Here is a 19,732-nt window from a genome sequence, read left to right on the forward strand (position 1 = left end):
GGTACTCCGGTTTCCTCCCACATTCTAAAGACATACTAATTAGGGAATTTAGATTGTTAGATTGTGAGCCCCATCGGGGACAGTGATGATAATGTGTGCAAACTGTAAAGTGCTGCGGAATATGTTAGCGCTATATAAAAATAAAGATTATAATTATTAAGTTTGGGTTACATGCTGCAGTTTTGTATGATTTTGATAATTTGTAATGACATCTAGGCATAATTACACAATCCCAGCCAGTGTTCCTGACCTCTATAGTTGGAGACCATTCCTTGATTTTTGGATTGCCTAGAAAATCATGCACTTATATATCCTAGGTACAGAAAGGCATCAGCTTTGAAGGGGTGTCCAGGCACAAGCTACTGATGATCTATCCTTACGATAGATCATAAAGGTCAGATTGGTGAACGTCCAACACCTGGCACCCCACTGGTCAGCTGTTTTAAGCTCATTAAAAGCTCATACACTGCACATTCAGCCGCTGCTGGACCTATAATAGCTGATTGGTGGGTGTACAGTGTGTCGAACCCTCACTCGTGTGATGATAATGACATTTCCTATGGAAAAGTCATTGGTATCTTATGCCCGGTAGGTTAGATAGGAAAATCTAAGACTGCTAGTGTTTCTAAATCTTCTGGCTAATAATTTGCTCATAGTTAAGACTGATTATATCCTAAAGGAAAAATATGTTCAGCTGTCGAACCGAAAACAGCCACACCAGAAACAGTCGTGACAGCTTTAGTATCCAGCAGGGGCTAACTTCTACAAAGCTTTGGCAGGTAGATTTCAGGGAAGAGAAAGAGTGAGATAAATTAGTCCCTTCCTCGCGGATGCATTAGCAGTGTGATGGATGCATCCACATTAAGGGAGCCAGGTTTTACTTTTTAGCAGATTTGTTTATGTGGAGTCTTGGATTTGTTAATGTGACAGCTAATAACACACTTAACCTCCACACCTGTTCTTTTCCTAATATTTGACAAACTTTGGCTGTGGCACCAGACCTCTTCTGTTAAGTTATGAAGACAGTAATGGATGTCCTTCTACTGTTAGATTAAATGTCTAAAGTGTATTTTTAGAAAAAGTTAGGATATACACTGAGTAAGTATACCAAAGACAAACTGATGGAGAAATTAAATTGTGGGCCTAATAAATTGAGTGAACCATGGGTGTCTATTAGACATGGATAGACATCAGAGGAGGTATCCTCTCCTCAGGTCTCCCTTCCAAAATGGAAGCCACTGAAGTGGATCCAGTCCATCCATGCATTTAACATAGTTTCACACGATGGAATTTTTTTTTTTTTATAGAAAAATACGATGTGCATTTGCAGAGGAAATCATGGCAGGAATCTGAATATGATTCTCAGATGACAGAATCTGTGGGAAATTCCAACCTGTAAACATGCTCTCAAAGCACCACTCCAATAGGGTTTTTTTTTCAGCGCTGGAGTGGTGGTTTAAATGTAAGACCTCTGCCATGGTCATGTACTCGCCCTCCAGCATCTTCACCATATTGCAGCACAGCTCCGGTTCCTCAGTGCAGTCTTGTGAGCGCAGCTTCTGACTGGAAGTAAGAAGATACACCACAAGCTCTCAATGCAAGTCTATGAGAGCCAGAACGAGGCCAGAATTAGGCTCTCGTAGATTTGTATTGAAAAGTGACCTATGCTCCTTTCTCTGAAACATTGGAGCTGCCAGCAGGTCAATTTTTGCTGGAGACTGAAGCTGGAAAATGATGAAGGCGGCGGCAGATGAGTATGAGACAGGGTTCAGGGGAATTACTTTACATCTGACATACAGACAGGATGTTATTGAGCAGAGCTGATCACATTGATAGACAATATTGTGGGGAAAAGTTCAGTAAACCTTGATTTACTTAATTGAAATTCCTGTTTTTTTGTATGGATATGAGTCATGTGGGCAGTCGTACAAGTGATTGACAGTCTTCCTTGTATGACTGTGCATGCAGAGACGACAGCTGTCAATCACTAGTAGGACCATTGACTGGACTCATACGTGCATCAGAGATTACAATGAATGAAAAGTTAGAGTGAGTCTTCTCCAAACATATCCTTCTGCTTCGCTTCTCCTCCTGTATACTGTACTGTCCACAGATCGGACTGTGTACAGTACCATAGGTTCCTGTTATTTCTTGTGATTGGCTGCCATGTAATGCAGTATTTCCTTAGCAGTGGCCGATATGTCTGGCCAAGAGAGTCTCGGATTGTCCTTGTTGGGGGTTAGTGATTCTGGCTTCACGTCCTACCTATCTGTTTCATCTTTTTCTGCTTGCAGGTAGCCATTATCACCATGAATATCCATCTCTGAGGCAGCTTTATGTTTTTAGTGTTATTGCTCACAACATCATCATGTTTAGCCTCTCTGATCAGAGGTGCTTACAGAGAGGATTAATGAGGATGGCTTTGTGAAATATAACGTATTCAGGCATTTGCTATAATCTTCTTGCTATTCTGGTTCAAAGAAGACTAATTGTTGTTGATCCTGAGGTCAGAAAGTTGGTCATTATTTAATGCTATGTCCTTTGGATGTCGCCATCTCTTATCTTCTCACCACTCCCTTCTCGCTCACTAGGTGGAGTGGTTAAGAAATGAAGACATTATTGACCCTACGCAAGACACTAATTTCCTCATAACAATTGACCACAACCTCATAATTAAGCAAGCCCGGCTTTCAGATACTGCGAACTACACCTGCGTTGCTAAGAATATTGTTGCTAAGCGGCGGAGTACCACGGCAACTGTCATAGTTTATGGTATGTACTGGGAAAAATCCCAGCAGTAATGTCACTGTGGTTGTGTATAGTAAGGATTACATCTACTTGTAGGAATTAATTTTCAGATTATTTATTAAAATCAATTAAAATGATATTCTACAGTTATATTCACATTTGTGCCCATTCTCCTGATTTTGTGAAGCACAGGGTTAGGTAAGATGGGGTAGTACTACACTTATGAAAATATTCATGCATATTGTGTACAGATGTTAATGAAGAATATATTTGGAAGATAAGACATCCTAATAGCATCTCTTGATTGCACAACATTGTGAAGAGATGTCCATGTATAGAGTTAAGCCCCCGTTACACATTGCGATATCACTAGCAATGTCGCTGTAAAGTCTCCGATTTTGTGACGTTGCAGCGATATTGCTAGCGATATCGCTGCATGTGATACTTACCTCCGACCGGCTCCCCCGCTGCTCATCGTTGGTCGCGCGAGAAGCTCCTGGACCATTCCTCGTCGGGCGCTTCCTGCTGGGCTTCCTGTGGCGCCGACGAGCGAGGCGTGGAGGCGGGCGGGAGGACGTCAGGATCACCACGTCTGACAGGTAAGTACCGACCCCCGACCACTGCGATGTCGCTGGTGAGATCTGCCTGTGTGGCAGCTCGCTAGCGACCACTTAGCGATGCACCAGCGATCCATATAGTTGTCGGGATCGCTGGTGCATCGCTACGTGTAACGGTACCCTTAGTCCATCATTCACAGTTGGATGTCTTGAAGGCCTCATTTCTATTTATTAGGCTGCCCAGTGTTTTTTTTTTTTACCTCCACTTTGGTTTAGAAACATCAGAGGGATACTGAAGCCACCTGAGACTGTTCAGTCACCCAGCACATTAGTTCTTTAGTTCTTTTGGAGAATTGATCCTTGACCTCCTCAAAAAGACACTTTGCATGCAGCCATCTTTTATCCCTTGCTAAAGTCGAGCAGTAACTTTACCATCAGTTTTGTCCGGCTCAGGCATTAGGCAACTGTCCAGATACAACCAAGTTTCACTTGATAAGACATCTGTCCACCTTTAGGTCCTTGTATGCTACATCCAATACAGTCAATACAGGAAGGATTGGTGGGTATTCTGTACTGGTTCTGTCCTGTTTCTTTCTTGATAAAAAAGTCGGATGACTTTGAAGAGCGTTGAAAATAAAACCAGTTCTACACTTTATCTGGTTCTGAAATTTTAGTTTGGACCTTCACCAATAGCGCAGAATACCTCACCTATCCTTCCTCTGTTGATTATTATCGGTTGTTTCGACCCATGGGGCTGCAGCAGTCGCTGGTAACGGAACCAGGTGAGCATAACCTTCTTTCCTATACCAGTGGTCCTCTAATGAAACCCTATTGTACTTACTCTTACATCCCTTACTTCCCATGCAGTGTGATTCTTACTGTAGGAGAATGATGAGTTCAGCTTGGCGTTAAATGAATAATTAATTGCCCTTCTATCGGTTTCCCCTAGCCGGGACTCTTTGCTCCGGAACATTTTCTATTAAATTGGACACACAATATGCCCCTCTGCTCATCCACGAGGCAAATTAATGTACATCACCATATTTGTTTTCTTATTTAATAGTGTCATTACATATTGTTAGGGTATGTAATCACTTACAGATCAGTATAGGGGTCTGACCCCCATCAATCCTGAGAATAAACCGGAGAGAGTGCTGCATATCCTTATATTTTCACCTTGCATAGCAGCCCTCTCACTGATATGGCTGTACAGTGGACTCATCGCTAAGGCCTCTTTCACACTTCCGTTTTTTACAATCAGTCACAATCCGCCAGGTTTTGAAAAAAAACGGATCCTCAATTTTTTTTGAGGATCCGTTTTTTTCCCATTGACTTGCATTAATGGCGGATTGCTGTCCGTTGCATCCGTTTTTTGTGAGGATCCGCCAAAAGTTGCTGTCCGTCACCATTCTCAAAGATTTCAAAACGGAGCTTGTAACGTTTTTTTTCTCTGGCGGATCCTGCAGACACTGATTTAACCCGAATTTCTTTCTGGGTGCCGGACAAAAAAAATATTCATTCTCTCTCTCTCTCTCTCTCTCTCTCTCCAGCGATTCCTTTAAATTTCTTCATTTTCAGGATCCGTCTGAAAACGGATCCTGTGCCATCCGTTCACATCAGTTGAGAACGGATCCGCTTGTCCGCCTTTTTGGCGGATTATAACTGATGCAAAAAACTGAAGTGTGAAAGAGGCCTAAGCCAGCACTACATTCCCTTTATTTGTAGAGTCAATTGTAGAAACTGAGGTTGGACCCCCACATATTATAAACTAGCATTATGACAGCACTTTATAAAATGGGAAAAATTGGAAGGGGAAGCAGAAAGAGAATTCTAATGATAAAACTTATGTAGAACATTCTACGGAAGAGTAGTGTAATGGTGAGCGGGTTTATATAGGATTATCAGTAGGCATGATATTTTTAGCAGATTAGTTTCCAGAAAAACCGGGGTTTATGTCTTAATAAATATCTGTAAATGTCTGCCTCAGAAATACACCTTGTCTGTAATCTTGAAAACTGCAGTCAGATTCATTTTATATAACAATTACCCAAAACAACCTGCCATGGTCGGGCTATTTCCTCAGCAGATAAGTATCTGCAGTGCTTCAGGTGAATTTGCTGGAAGGAAAAAGACATTATTGACAACACTTATTGCTGGATAGTATAGTAACTTTTTACTTTTATTTTAGTCATCGTAAAGGCTGTACACAGTATGCTTTTTACAAATACATGTAAGGTTCCCAAGGACCATCACTGAAGCCATATCTCCTAAAGTCTACTTATTTTAGAATAGGAATGTATGAGGATGTTTGTTTTTTTTCACATGTATGAATTGATGGTTGACAATATGTTCCACAAAGTGCATTAGTGGTAGATTAGTTACCAAAAATACTCCGTAACTTCTGACCGTTCTTACACAGACGTAAGAAAGTTCTCAAAGAATCAAGTTCATCAAGGTGGCGTAAACCACTTTGAAAATTGGCAAATTTTTAGCGCAACTTAAAGTTGAACGAAAATTTTGTGACTGAGTGTAGCATGGATGGGGCATGACGAATCCCGCCTGATAAATTCTCCAAAAGTTACGTGTACCGTTCACGATAATTTTTCAGCGTGCATCGACCTTAATAATCAGGGCAACTATTTCATATTTGGTTGCTCAATTGAGAACATGATCATGCTTTTTGTGACAACTCCTCACCTTACTTGAGAAAAGTAGATACACAAATTGGAGCAAAAGTTTATTCTGCAACTTACATTACATTTGCATCGGTCATCACGTGTAGAAATGATGGTTTTGCACTGATGTTTGCCTCAGGCTTTAGCTGTAGACTCGCATTAGAGCTGCAGACTCCGAAACAGATATGTGATTAAATGACAATCCACAACAGTGATGGTTAAATTAATCAGAAGAATACAGGAGACAAGGCTGAAATGAATGGCGCTCATTAGGGACAAGAGACATACTTTTTATCCGAGGAAATCATAATAATTTGACTGATGGCTAATGTTTCTGCACAGAAAAGCTTGCAATTCAAGTAGCAGATGTCTGCGGAGAGAGAACTAAAGACCACTTTGCAGCTCTCCGAGTAGTAAATTAATTACATCTGCTTATAATTAAATAACCATAGCACCTGTTATTAGGCTTTGGGTGCCAACTTTACCCAGCCAACGGTGGGTGGCAGAGATTTTTCTAGACTGGACCTTGGTTTACCAGATGGTTAGAGATAATTTTCAAGTCATTAGTTAAGACGACTATTATTTTTCTCTGCTGAGTTCTCCTCTGTGTGTTATCAGCGTTGATATGTTTCATAAGCCATCAATCTACTGTGCAGCTCTCTGTCCCATAAATTGGATTTGCAAATGGCGGCTGTTAAAGCTGATTTTTTTTTTTTTGTTACGTTAGTGAATGGAGGATGGTCGTCCTGGTCAGAGTGGTCTCCATGCAACAACCCCTGTGGACGAGGTATACAAAAGAGGACAAGAATGTGTACAAATCCAACCCCTTTAAATGGTGGAGCTTTTTGTGACGGTCAACCATTCCAGAAATTGGCTTGTACCACTATGTGCCCAGGTATGTGTGCTCCAAGTAATAGTGACCGGGCAGTCCATATATATATATATATATATATATATATATATATATATATATATATATATATATATATATATATATATATAGATACGAAATGCATGCAGATTCTGAATACATTTTGGCAGACTTAATTATTGACCCATTTTGCCATGGCATGGTTTGCAGTTGACGGAGGGTGGACGGAGTGGAGCAAGTGGTCAGCCTGCAGCACTGAATGCACTCATTGGAGGAGCAGAGAATGTAACGCACCTACACCTAAGAATGGGGGGAAAGACTGTGGCGGGATGCTGCTGGACTCCAAAAACTGCACGGATGGCATGTGTATGCAGAGTAAGTGCATCACAAATAATAATCGTCATGCTTATTATTTAGCAGGAGTTGTGCGCTCTTATCTACACTTTCAATATATGCCCCAAAATTTTGTAAGTTGTCAAATTTCAGTCCTATAAATAGTCATATGACCCATTCTGTACATTAAGACTATTTATATTCAGTTTATAAAACATTTTATTGACTATTAAGATAAAGATTGCACTTTTGCCCCGTATCATGTGCTAATAAGACAAAATGAGAAATTGCCTTAGTTTTTGAATCGTTTCACATTCTAATCAAAGTGTGATTCTGATTTGGCTTTTATCCCAAGTCATATTGCAAGACTCGTAAAGGGTCGACGGTGACTTGTAGGATTGCTGCTTCCAACAGGTGGCGCTATAGAGTTCAAGTCCTCTGAAGAGGCAATTTGCATATTAAATTTCCCAGAGGGGCATTGCACAGCGAATAAGCCTCCCTGCCTAGGCATGCCAGAGCCGGTATGTCACTCTCCACAAGGAGGAACGTTACCCCTTAGATGGCATTAGTTCTTGATATTCCATCATCGTGTCCATTTTTATTGTAATTGTCTCATTTCCCGTTGTTTCCATTGTAATTGCTCCATCTTTTACCACGAACACTAATTTCATTTTTTTTTGTTCCTAATAGACAAGAGAGTGTTAGGTGAGCCAAAAAGTCATTGTAAGTTTCATTTCATCACTTTCATTTTTTTTGCTCATCATGTTTATTTTGCTTTGCCTGTTTTGCATGATTGATCACTTTGGCTTCATTGGATCCGCCACATTTGGGGTCATATGATTTTACGCTTTCCTCCGAGACATCTGTCACAACGACACAAGTGGAATCAGTGATTTTGTTCTGAAAAACAATATTCATCAAAGTGCACTCAACAAGGCTGTAGGAACCAGAGGCGCAAATGTAGTGCAATAGCCAGCCAGTTATTTCCTTCCCAATAGCTGTTAACTCGTGATGCAGTCCCATTTTAGGATTCCAGCAGTCCTCTGTAAAACTGCCCATCACACAGGATATCGTGATGAGCTGTAGCAAATGACAGTCATTTCAATTCACTTTCCAGACATTAGCGCTAGTGACCAGCTGCTATCTCTGAAATGTTGTGTAAAACCTGCCACATCTGCAGCCTGAAAAATAATAAAGCCACATAGCCTTACTCCTCCAGAAAGATTCCGCAGATCTGCTGGTGCCGCATGTTTGTGCTTTGTGCAATAACACGCAGTAAAATGTCTACTCCATTGAGCACCTATACACATTCTTTAGGCAGCAATAAAGGACAGCTTTCATGTTGATCATGCTGCTCTGTACCCAGGTATAGGCAGCATAATAATGCTAGCACATTACTATATTTTTACTGCAACTTTTTCTTTATTTAAATTGATGTTTAAGTGAACATTAGGCGTCCTGCTCAGTGATTGACAGCTCTCTGTATGCTCACTCCACCCATGGGACTTCAATGGCAGCTAACTCCATTCATACAAGTCAGCAAATTACAATTCGAGTTGAATCTTTTCCAACAACAATGTATCAGTCTGATCACTATGCAAACAAAAGAATACAGGAGCCTCTGTAAAGGCCCCGTCACACACAGCGAGATCGCTGATTTTGTGACGCATCAGCGATCTCGCCAGCGACATCGCTGTGTGTGACACACATCAGCGACCGCCCCCCCCGCCGGGCATCGCTGATCGTGCAGAATCATCCTGGGCCATTTTTTGATCGTTGGTCTTCCACTGGCCAGCACGCATAGCTGCGTGTGGCAGCGGGAGAGCAACGATCAGCGACGCTGCACGCTGGTATCTAAGGTAAACAGCGTGGCTCTTGGATACCCGCTGTTTACCTTAGATATCAGCGTGCACGCTGGTTTCCAGGGTAAACAGCGGGTATCCAAGAGCCGCGCGGCTCTTAGAAACCCGCTGTTTACCTTAGATACCAGCTTACTGGTCCTGATCGCTGGAGGGTCTGTCTAACAATGTCCCAGCAATCCCATCCACGTTGAATCGTTGGTGGGATTGCTGGGACATCGTTGTGTTTAATGGGGCCCTAAGTGCTAAGATGTATGCAAACGTTGAATATACAGTGCCTTGCGAAAGTATTCGGCTCCCTGGAACTTTTCCCACATATCATGCTTCAAACATAAAGATACCAAATGTAAATTTTTGGTGAAGAATCAACAAGTGGGACACAATTGTGAAGTTGATCAAAATTTATTGGTTATTTTAAATTTTTGTGGAAATTCAAAAACTGAAAAGTGGGGAATGCAATATTATTCGACCCCTTTACTTTCAGTGCAGCAAACTCACTCCAGCAGTTCATTGTGGATCTCTGAATGATCCAATGTTGTCCTAAATGACTAATTATGATAAATATAATCCACCTGTGTGTAATCAAGTCTCCGTATAAATGCACCTGCTCTGTGATAGTCTCAGGGCTCTGTTTGAAGCACAGAGAGCATTATGAAGACCAAGGAACACAACAGGCAGATCCGTGATACAGTTGTGGAGAAGTTTAAAGCTGGATTTGGATACATTGATGCATATGCTTTCTATGTAATTAATGTACCAACTATGCAGTGCACGCTAATGCTTCTTCCAGGGGGCGCCCTTGGAAGAAGCATCAGCGAAACACGCGTCTGGGTCTGAAGTGTCAGCGTGCCATTTGGCGTTGCATCGGCTTAGCAGTCTAAATACAGCTAATATGTATGGGGCAAGGGACTTCAGTTTTCTGTTATGAACATGGGCGGACAGCTATTAGTGACATCATCTTTGTGTGGAAATTGAAGGCATTATGCCACCCAAATATTTAACCACTAGTGTGCCGAATCATCGGTACTCTGCAGTCACTATATTGATCGATTCACTGCTGACATGGGCATTGAAGTATGGCTTTAAATTGAATGCACTATGTCACTTTAATACCAATATTCTGAATTATTTGCATTGGATAATTGATGGCATATTAATTATATAGAAATTATAAGCAATAATCTGGACCACACACATATACCCCTGTATATTGTATTGCTGTAGCTGACCTTCTGGTGTGCTATTGGGTTTGAGGTATCCTATTTTTATAAGTATATGTTTTTTAATATCGATTAAAATAAAGTAACATTTTTTATAAATAATTCTTTTAGTCATATACACGTCTTGATCCTGAAGTGGTTTAATTGCTGTAGGGATCAGTATGTTTAAACATTTTGTAAGCGTCAAGCTCTATGCAACATTGAATATTTAAAATTGGGACAGCATTACTGCTATATAGAATATATTTAGCGCATAAATTGGCCAATTCATGAAATCCCATCAGCCACGACAAGGCGTGCTTTTATGTGATGGGACTCTAAACCAAATATTTATAAAATATGCCTCTCTTGCCTACAAATTTAAAGGGCAGAGAGGATCCAGAACTAATTAACCCCTTAAACCCCCGAGGTATTTCCGTTTTTGCGTTTTCGATTTTGCTCCCCTTCTTCCCAGAGCCATAACTTTTTTATTTTTCAGTCAATATAGCCATGTTTTTTGCGGGACAAGGACTTTTGAACGTCACAATTGGTTTTAACATATCGTGTACTGGAAAATGGGAAAAAAATTCCAAGTGTGGTGAAATTACAAAAAAATGTGCAATCCCAGAGTTGTTGCTTTTTTTTTTTTTTTTTTTTTTTTTACCATGTTCAGTAAAACTGTCCTGCCATTATGATTCTCCAGGTCATTACGAGTTCATAGACTCCAAACATGTCTAGTTTCGTTTTTATCTACGGTAAGTGGTGAAAAAAAGTTCCAAAGTTTGTTTAAAAAAAAAAAAAAAAAAAAGCGCCATTTCCTGATACCCATAGTGTCTCCATTTTTTGTGATCTCGGGTTGGTTGAGGGCTCATTTTTTGCGCGCCAAGCTGACGTTTTTAATGGTACCATTTTGGTGCAGATACAATCTTTTGATCGCCCGTTATTGCATTTTAATGCAATGTTGCAGCAGCCAAAAAAAAATGTAATTCTTGCGTTTTGTTTTTTTGTCACGTTACGCCATTTAGCGATCGGGTTAATTCTTTTTTTATATTTATAGATCGGGCAATTCTGAATGCTGCAATACCAAACATGTTTGTTTATTTTTTTTTTTATTTTGAATGGAGCAAAAGGTGGGTGATTTGAACTTTTATTTATTTTTTTATTTTTTTTTATATTTTTAAATTTTTTTTTTTTTCTTTTACTTTTTGCATGCTTCAATAGTTTCCATGGGAGACTAGAAGCTGTTATAATCCAATCGGCTCTGCTACATTCAGGTGATGATCAGAGTGTTGACCATCTTGCTGTGCTCATAGCAATATGGCTATGACAACCATAGAGGTCTGCTGGAGACCTCTGGTTGTCATGCCAACCCATTAGCGACCCGCGGTCATGTGACACTGGTTCTGATGGGTGGGATTTCCGTTGCGCTTACCGGAAGCGCGATTTAAATGCCTCTGTCAGAGTTTGACAGTGGCATTTAATTGGTTAACAGCCGTGGGTGGATCTCGTTTCCACCCGTGGCTATTAGAGGCACATGTCAGCATCCATGGAACATTGAATATTTAAAATTGGGATTGCATTACTGCTATATAGAATATACTTAGCGCATAAATTGGCCAATTCATGAAAGCCCATCAGCCACAAGACATGCTTTTATTTGTTGGGACCCTAAACCTAATATTTATCAAATATGCCTCTATTGTCTAAAAACTTAAGGGGCAAATAGGATCCATCACGAAGTAAAAACAGCCTTGGGCTTATAGGAGGAGTGCACAACCAAATGTGGGGGCAGTCACCACCTCCAATAGTATACTACAAAATTACAACTTATAGTGCTGTTGGAAAACATTAAGTTTATCAGTCTGGTCACTGACAGGTTTACATTAAGGGCTCTCCAATGAGTAATCAAGATTACCATCTCTTATGAAAAATATTGCACTTGCTCAGAAAAATCGCCATCTCTATTATTGTAAAGGGGCAAGTGTAATTTAATTTATCCTTTTGCACATTCATTATGTTTAATGAACATAATGCAGCTTGCATGCCGAGTATTGCAGCATCAGCAAAAAAAAACTTTTGGGGGTATAAAACTAGTTACTGCATTGCCAAGATGATGTAAACTACCCGTCATCTTTCCCGCCGTACACAGTTTATTACAAACATTACATGAAATTGCTGCATAAACAGGGTCTGCGAAGGAACAATTAATTAAATGTACGTCATAAAATATTTAAATCGCTTGTATAAATTATTTAATACAATTATACATTGCTCTAGGATAGTGAGGTTTGGAAATAGTACAATAAACATATGTACAATAAAAAATTCACCTGCATTGCCGATGGAATAAGTCTAAGCTGCTCTTTCGATCTAGTAAGTGATTGAAATCTTCAGCAATGTGTCTCACTGAAGAAAACAAGACATGAGTCCGATTATATGTTGATAAAATCTACTGAAGGAACGATTGTCCTTAAAACATAAGACAACGGGTGATGGATTGCCTGCGTCTGTCTTTTGTACTTTTCTCCAGACTAGAAGGTCTCAAAACAAAGCACCTCGTGCCACATTCTAAATTGATTCAATAACAGATGCAAAACTTTAAAAATCGTATATGTCTGGAGAGGGTTAAAAAGACAAGACATTGTTTAGGCACTAGGACTTAAGCAAACTACACTTCGAGCCACTGACCACAAATGGAGAAAACTTGGAACACCGGTGAACCTTCCAAGAAGTGGCTGGCTTACCCAAATTTCTCCAAGAGAGCATCGAATACACATCCAGGAGATCACAAAAGAACCTAACTGAGCATTTAAATAACTATAGGCCTCACTTGCCCAAGTTGAAGGGATATTCTCAAGTTGTGTGTTAAGCATCTCACAGCTTTGCAGGCCCCTTACTTCTTGGATGCTAGGAGGGTGGGCACACTACCTTAAGTAACCATACTTTCTGCTGTTGTCATTTTTTTAAGTCAACACTATTATCACGATATTTTTGTATGAAGATAAAGCATTTGAACAAGCACAAGCTCAGGAAAATGGGTTGTAGAACTGCACTGAAAACTGATGGTAGGGAGACCAGGGCATTGTGGTTATGCAGGACTGATAAGAGACCTGTCAGGAGCTGATCTGTGACTACTGTATAGAAATGAATGGGCTAGAGAGCGAGTCGATTGGGATCATAGGAGTTAACTCTTCTCCTGGAATGTAACTACTGAGCATACTGGGCAGAATATATTGGCTGAGTTTCTTGGCAACAAGCTTTAAACTATGTAAGATTAAAGCTCTCTTAGCATTAGAATGATAGCAGACAGGAAAAGAAAATCAATTGCAAACTTGCTTATTTTTACACTGTTTTAATAAATGAAACAATTTATTAACATGAAAATACCCCTTTTTAAGATCAATGCGCAAAATCTTACAATAAGAAAGACAGCAGGCAAATATGGCAATCATGAGAGGGCACAAACCAATACATTAGGGATAATTCTCCCCGGACTGAGGAGTTAAAGGATTGGTCCAACATGTCATATGTGTTTTCTAACTATTTATTTTTGCACCTACTCGCTTTGGTAATTTGCTTTTTACACAATGCTGTATAGTTTTCCCTATCTAGCTAAACCCTTAATGTGTTTTTTGTTACTGTACTTCAGTGTCACGTTTTGTTTGGCGTTTCAAATGTGACGTCACATGAGACTAGGGCTGAAGTCGCTCCCCACAGCATCCATTGCCCCTCCTGGAATGGGACATCACCATGGGGCAGGGCTGCAGTTACTCACTAGTTTTTTGCATCACCTCGTCTGAAGACATCCTGGATCCTGGGTAATGGATGCTGTGGCAGATGTGAGTACAGAACCGGCTGTCTGCTTCGATCGCCACTATAGCTTCTAACTGAAAGAAGACGTCTAGGGGCAGTGCTAGAAGCTGTGAATAACACTAGCGCTGCCCCACACCTTCTAGCACCGCCCTCAAATGAATCACCATTTGAGAGAAGCACTTGTATCACTCACTGCCTCTTGCACTGTCATCTGATGATGATTAGTTTGAGTGCAGTGCTAGAAGCTGTGGAATAATGTTAATGTCACTCATGGCTTCTATCTCCGCCACCAGACGATGCCTTCTTTCAGTTAGAAGATATGGCGCCATTAGAGATTAGAAGCAGAGAGCTGGCCTTGCACTCACCTCTCCCATGGCATTCATGAGCCAGGAAGTTTTCAGAGGGGGCGGCAATGCAAGAAGCTAATACATAACTACATCGCTCCCCCTGATGACGTCCTGTTACAGGAGGGGCGATGGATGCTGCGAGGAGTGAGTGCAGCCCCAGCCTCCTGTGACGTCACATTTGAGACGCCTCTCAGTGAAGCTGCACAGGAAGTATAGTCAAAAAAACTAAATACATTTAGGCATTAGCTGGATAGTGTCTGGTGCTGCTCCCAGTGTCCAGTAAGCTTTTTTGTAACAAACTGCAGCCAAGGATGAAGATTCTCTGAAGGCGGAAAACCATGGATTCTGCTATCAGAAAATCCTGAAGAAGAATGTAGATCCCGTCAGTTTGTGACCTAAAGTTCAAGAACAGTTCGGTTTTGCAGCAGGACGATTTACTAAAGCATTCAAGAAAGAGTACCTCTGCATGGCTGAAAAGAAACAAAACTAAGGTTTTGGAGTGACCAAGTCAAGGTTCTGACAAAACCTTTAAGTCAGGTCATGCTTAAAGAAGTCTACAAACAATATCTTTTTTGTGCTATAGATTTTGAATCAATTTTTATCTTCAATAAATATAATGCTCATTTAAAAGCTGCATTTTGTGGTTACTTGTGTTCTGTTTTATCATTTATTAAAATTAAATGATCTGAAACAAGCACCAGGAACATCTGATTGGCGGATGTGCCTGGTGTCGCTACCCTGCCGATCAGATATTGATGGCTCATCCAAAGGATAGACCATCAATATAAAAGTCCTTGACTTCCCTTTTTAGATGTGACAGATTAACAAAATAGAAGAAATTGGACACTTTTTCATTCCGTCACACATGTAATATGCAGGTAATAGATATAGAAATGGTCTCCGCTCAATAACCCTTTTACCTTTAATGGGCAAAATCGATTATAAATTAAATACAACCTTTATTAAAGCTTATCTAAAAACAAGACAACCACACAGAAAACCAACAATTAACCGTGTCACCTATGTTGGCCCTACACTTGGGGCCCTGATGGCAGCTACCTACCAGCAGAGGTTGGCACCCTACACACAATCGAGATTGGCGCCCCCGCTCCATGATGGCTGACCCTGTTGCTCCTGACCCTGTTGCTCCTAAATAACCCTGGACTGGTGCAGCACACAGTCACCCATTTAACCAGGAAAGGAGTGTAAAGATGTCGCCGATATGGGTAGGTTAGGCAACAATAGAAAAAGTGCAAACAAAGTGCTGTAATCACAAGACATAAAGTGACGTGCAGACAAATGAGTACCTGACTATATTGTTCCCTGTGACTGAAAACCTTCCTGTCAGCGGAGGTTGGCACCCTACTGGTCAGCGGAATGGCGCCCTCGCTCCACAACGGCTATCCCTAAAGACCCTGATATGACTGATAAATCAAATAAGGATAGCAAAAACTAGATAGCCAGAAGGTACATTTTAACCCATTAGTCCAATATTGGCCCATATGAGAAAAAAATATTTATAATTCATATTGATAACAATAAAAGGGTACTCAAGGTTAGTAGTTGATGAAGTCCATGATTTATCAGTCATATCGGACTTTAGGGATGGCCGTCGTGGAGCGGGGGCGCCATTCCGCTGACCAGTAGGGTGCCAGCCTCCACTGACAGGAAGTTTTTCAGTCACAGGGAACAGTATAGTCAGGTACTCATTTGTCTGCACATGTCACTTTGTCTTGTGTTTATAGCACTTTGTTTGCACTTTTTCTATTGTTGCCTAACCTACCCATATCGGCGACACCTTTACACTCCTTTCCTGGTTAAATGGGTGACTGTGTGCCTCACCAGTCCAGGGTTATTTAGGAGCAATAGGGTCAGCCATCGTGGAGTGGGGGCGCCAATCTCGATTGTGTGTAGGGTGCCAACCTCCGCTGGTAGGTAGCTGCTATCAGGGCCCCAGTGTAGGGCCAAAATAAGTGACACGGTTAATTGTTGGTTTTCTGTGTGGTTGTCTTGTTTTTAGATAAGCTTTAATAAAGGTTGTATTTCATTTATAATTGGTTAAGTAATGCTCCTTTCAAATTTATATTGAATTTTTGAGCTTACATTTCTCTTTCATACAGTAATGGGCAAAATCGGCCACTGCTAGGTCCTTCATATTAAACAAGTTGGCTGTGATCCCCTCTACATTTCTAATTGTATATTAAGTTGTCTATCATGAAGTATAAAAAGTGATGGCTGATTAACCATGTACAAATAACTTGGGATTTCATTTGGTTATTGCACAGCAGATTATTGTATACTTTACATTCACTTATTGACTTACCGAAACCCCTAAACTTATTCAGTGGATGCTGAGTATCCAACAAACTGCTGACCATTACCAAACAACCCCCAAACCCCAAAATATCTGCGTAGTAAATAGACCAAAATGCTGATATTTCATGGTCCTACCCATTCATAAATGTTCCAGAGGGAACTCACAAAACCACATTGTAGACCACAAATGTGTAATAAGCAGAATTAATTTATGTGCACATTTTGTTCAGTTTGATATATTGTACCACAAATGTTAAAATATCAGTGTCCTATTCTACATCTAATAAGTTGTGGTTAAGAGATTGCTTAGCAGTGTTTTCTTTTCTTCAATAGTGTTGGACTCAACAGGAGATGTTGCTCTCTATGCTGGTCTGGTCGTTGCCATTTTCATCTTCATTATTATCCTCATGGCTGTTGGGATAGTTGTGTACAGGCGCAACTGCCGGGATTTTGACACCGACATCACAGATTCCTCAGCTGCTCTAACTGGAGGCTTCCATCCCGTGAACTTCAAGACTTCTAGGCACGGTATGGCTAATATGCTCGACCCCATTACCTATCCACTACTGTGAATGCTCATTAACTGTCATATTCTGAGTTGCTGGCAGATGGTCTTAATAACAAAACAGATGAAGCTTATAAATGAAATATTCCATGCAGGGAATAGTAATTGCTGACTGTATGTTTCTGTAATTACTGTCTGAACCTTCCTGAGACATTCCACTTTATATATTAATAGTATATACATATACACTCCTCACCATTGAAATTGCAAGAATTTGCAGGTCGTGGAATTATGCGAGTCACAGGATGGATAGACAGACATATTAATGATATGCAAATGGTGGAAAACTGGAAACAACATTTTCAAGGCATCTTGATTATATACAGTATCAAGTATGAACACCATGTTCATACTTGATACCAAGACACTTGCACGCCTTGGCATCTTATCAGTTAGATTATTAATGATTGTCTGAGGAATGTCCTGCTACACTGAATGCACTTTGGCAAATCATCAAGATCAAATCATCAAGATCCAATGCTCCCTTTGCAAATTCCTGACCCTTGACATCCCAGATCTGCTTGATGGGAGACAAGTCCGGAGACTCTACAGGGCATGATAGTATGTTTAGGCCATAGAGGCTGCTCACATTAGCACGAGGAACGTGCAGCCTGGCGTTGTCCTGTTGAAAAATGGACTACCATTGGTTCCACCACCAAATCAATTTAACATCAAGCTGTTAGAATACCTGTAATGAATACTAGAGGGTCCTGCTACACATAGTTATGCCACTTGATCCTAGGAACAAAACTGGTGTAACATTCCCTGAAGGCATCTTCATGGCATTAAACATGTGGTGTCCAGACCAATCACCAACTATCATTGCATCCAAGAAAGAATCAGAACTGCTCTCTAAACCTCCATTTCAGCCATCTTCGCCACCTTGTTCTGCACAATGATGGGCTTTGAGAGTAGTGGCGTGAGGTCAATGAAGAGTCCTTAACCTTCTGACTTCTGGGATTATGGTGAGTTTTGGCATAATGTATGGTTACCAGACCCCTCTAGTCTTTATTTTTGTTACTTTAACAGCTTACTGTTACACTGATTTTGTGGTGGAAATAGCCATTTTTCCAAATTGTATTAGGAGCAGTTTTTCAACATTATAATTCCAGTCCACATGTTGCTCAAGCTATTGTGAGCAGCCTATGTGGCATAAAGATGCTACCATGGTCTTCAACATCTCCGGAGAAGATCTGGGATGTTATTGATTAGGAATTTGCAAAAGGAGCTTCCAGCAGCGGATCTTGATGATTTGCCCGAATTTTCAATGTAGCAAGTCTTTCCTCAGAAGACCATTAATAACCTCACTGATAACATGCCAAGGCGTGTAAATGCAAGGACTTCTACACGTGATGTTCATACTCAAGACTGAAAAAATTGAGATTCTTTGAAAATGTTATTTCCATGTTTTTGTTGCATATCCGTAACGTGTCTCTCCATCCTATGTTTTCATAATTCCACAACTTTTCCTTCCTGTGGTTACAATTACAATGTTGAACACACTTATATATACACGTAGTTCTATATGTGTGTGCTTTGATGTCGATAGCCAATCTAGTAGTAAGCATAAACTATAAAGGCCCCACTATATTAAAAGTAAAATTACTAGTATTATAGCATTGGTTTATTCAAGAGTTTACTAGATGTTTGTAAAACTAAATCTCTGAAATGTTTTCATTTACAGCGGTGTGGTCACCATCCGGTATTTTATAGTATAGTATAGCTTGTCTAGACTTCATGGATACATCCTGCTTGTCTCCTTGGTTGAAGAGACAAAAAAATAATAAAAGTCTATTACACCTATAAGGCTTGAGAGCTATAAAATTCATAATGTAGGCAAAATAATGTTACCTATTTTACTCTGCACAATCATTGTATTATCCTGTATTACTAAATGCGGCAAACCTATGGACTGGAAATCTTTTTTTTTTTTTAATAATGTTTAGAAAAGAGCAAATGCAAGTGTGATACTGCACCAAAAATTGTCACAATTCTGACATCTAATATTTATTTTTGCAGACAACTCCCATTTATTACACCCATCAATGCAGCCAGATTTGACTGCCAACGCCGGTATATATCGAGGCCATATGTACGCATTACAAGACTCTGTAGACAAAATTCCCATGACCAACTCTCCCTTGTTAGATCCACTACCAAATCTAAAGATAAAAGTCTTCAATTCTTCCCCAGTGGGGACTTCTCCTGGAATACACGATGACTTGCTTGGTCCTAAACCGATCGGGACATACCCATCAGATACCAACATCATTAACGCAAGGAATAAAACGATCAGTAGCCAGCATCTCCTGACATTGCCACGTGACTCTAGTAACAGTGTGACGGGGACATTTGGGAGCCTTGGGGGTAGACTGACTTTCCCAAACACAGGTAAGTTGGCTCTTTCAGTTGGCACGTTTAAACCATTTTTTTTGCTGCTTTTGAATAT

The 19,732-nt window shown here is 40.4% G+C and overlaps 1 protein-coding gene across 2 annotated transcripts in view; it reads left to right on the forward strand.

Moving 5' to 3' along the window:
* The window catches only part of UNC5B (unc-5 netrin receptor B), a 248,751-nt gene that overhangs the window by 190,829 nt on the left and 38,190 nt on the right, over window positions 1-19,732 (forward strand). The window contains exons 5-10 of one of the 2 annotated variants that reach the window (XM_073574899.1): window positions 2,592-2,772; window positions 6,708-6,875; window positions 7,062-7,226; window positions 7,875-7,907; window positions 17,052-17,246; window positions 19,303-19,674. In XM_073574899.1, the coding sequence (XP_073431000.1) occupies window positions 2,592-2,772; window positions 6,708-6,875; window positions 7,062-7,226; window positions 7,875-7,907; window positions 17,052-17,246; window positions 19,303-19,674 (1,114 nt within the window). The remainder of the gene's footprint in view (window positions 1-2,591; window positions 2,773-6,707; window positions 6,876-7,061; window positions 7,227-7,874; window positions 7,908-17,051; window positions 17,247-19,302; window positions 19,675-19,732) is intronic. The other variant, XM_073574900.1, reaches the window with a different exon arrangement.

Source organism: Dendrobates tinctorius, unplaced genomic scaffold, assembly GCF_039654945.1.
Source record: "Dendrobates tinctorius isolate UK_male_01 unplaced genomic scaffold, ASM3965494v1 ptg000040l, whole genome shotgun sequence".
Lineage (NCBI taxonomy): Eukaryota > Metazoa > Chordata > Amphibia > Anura > Dendrobatidae > Dendrobates > Dendrobates tinctorius.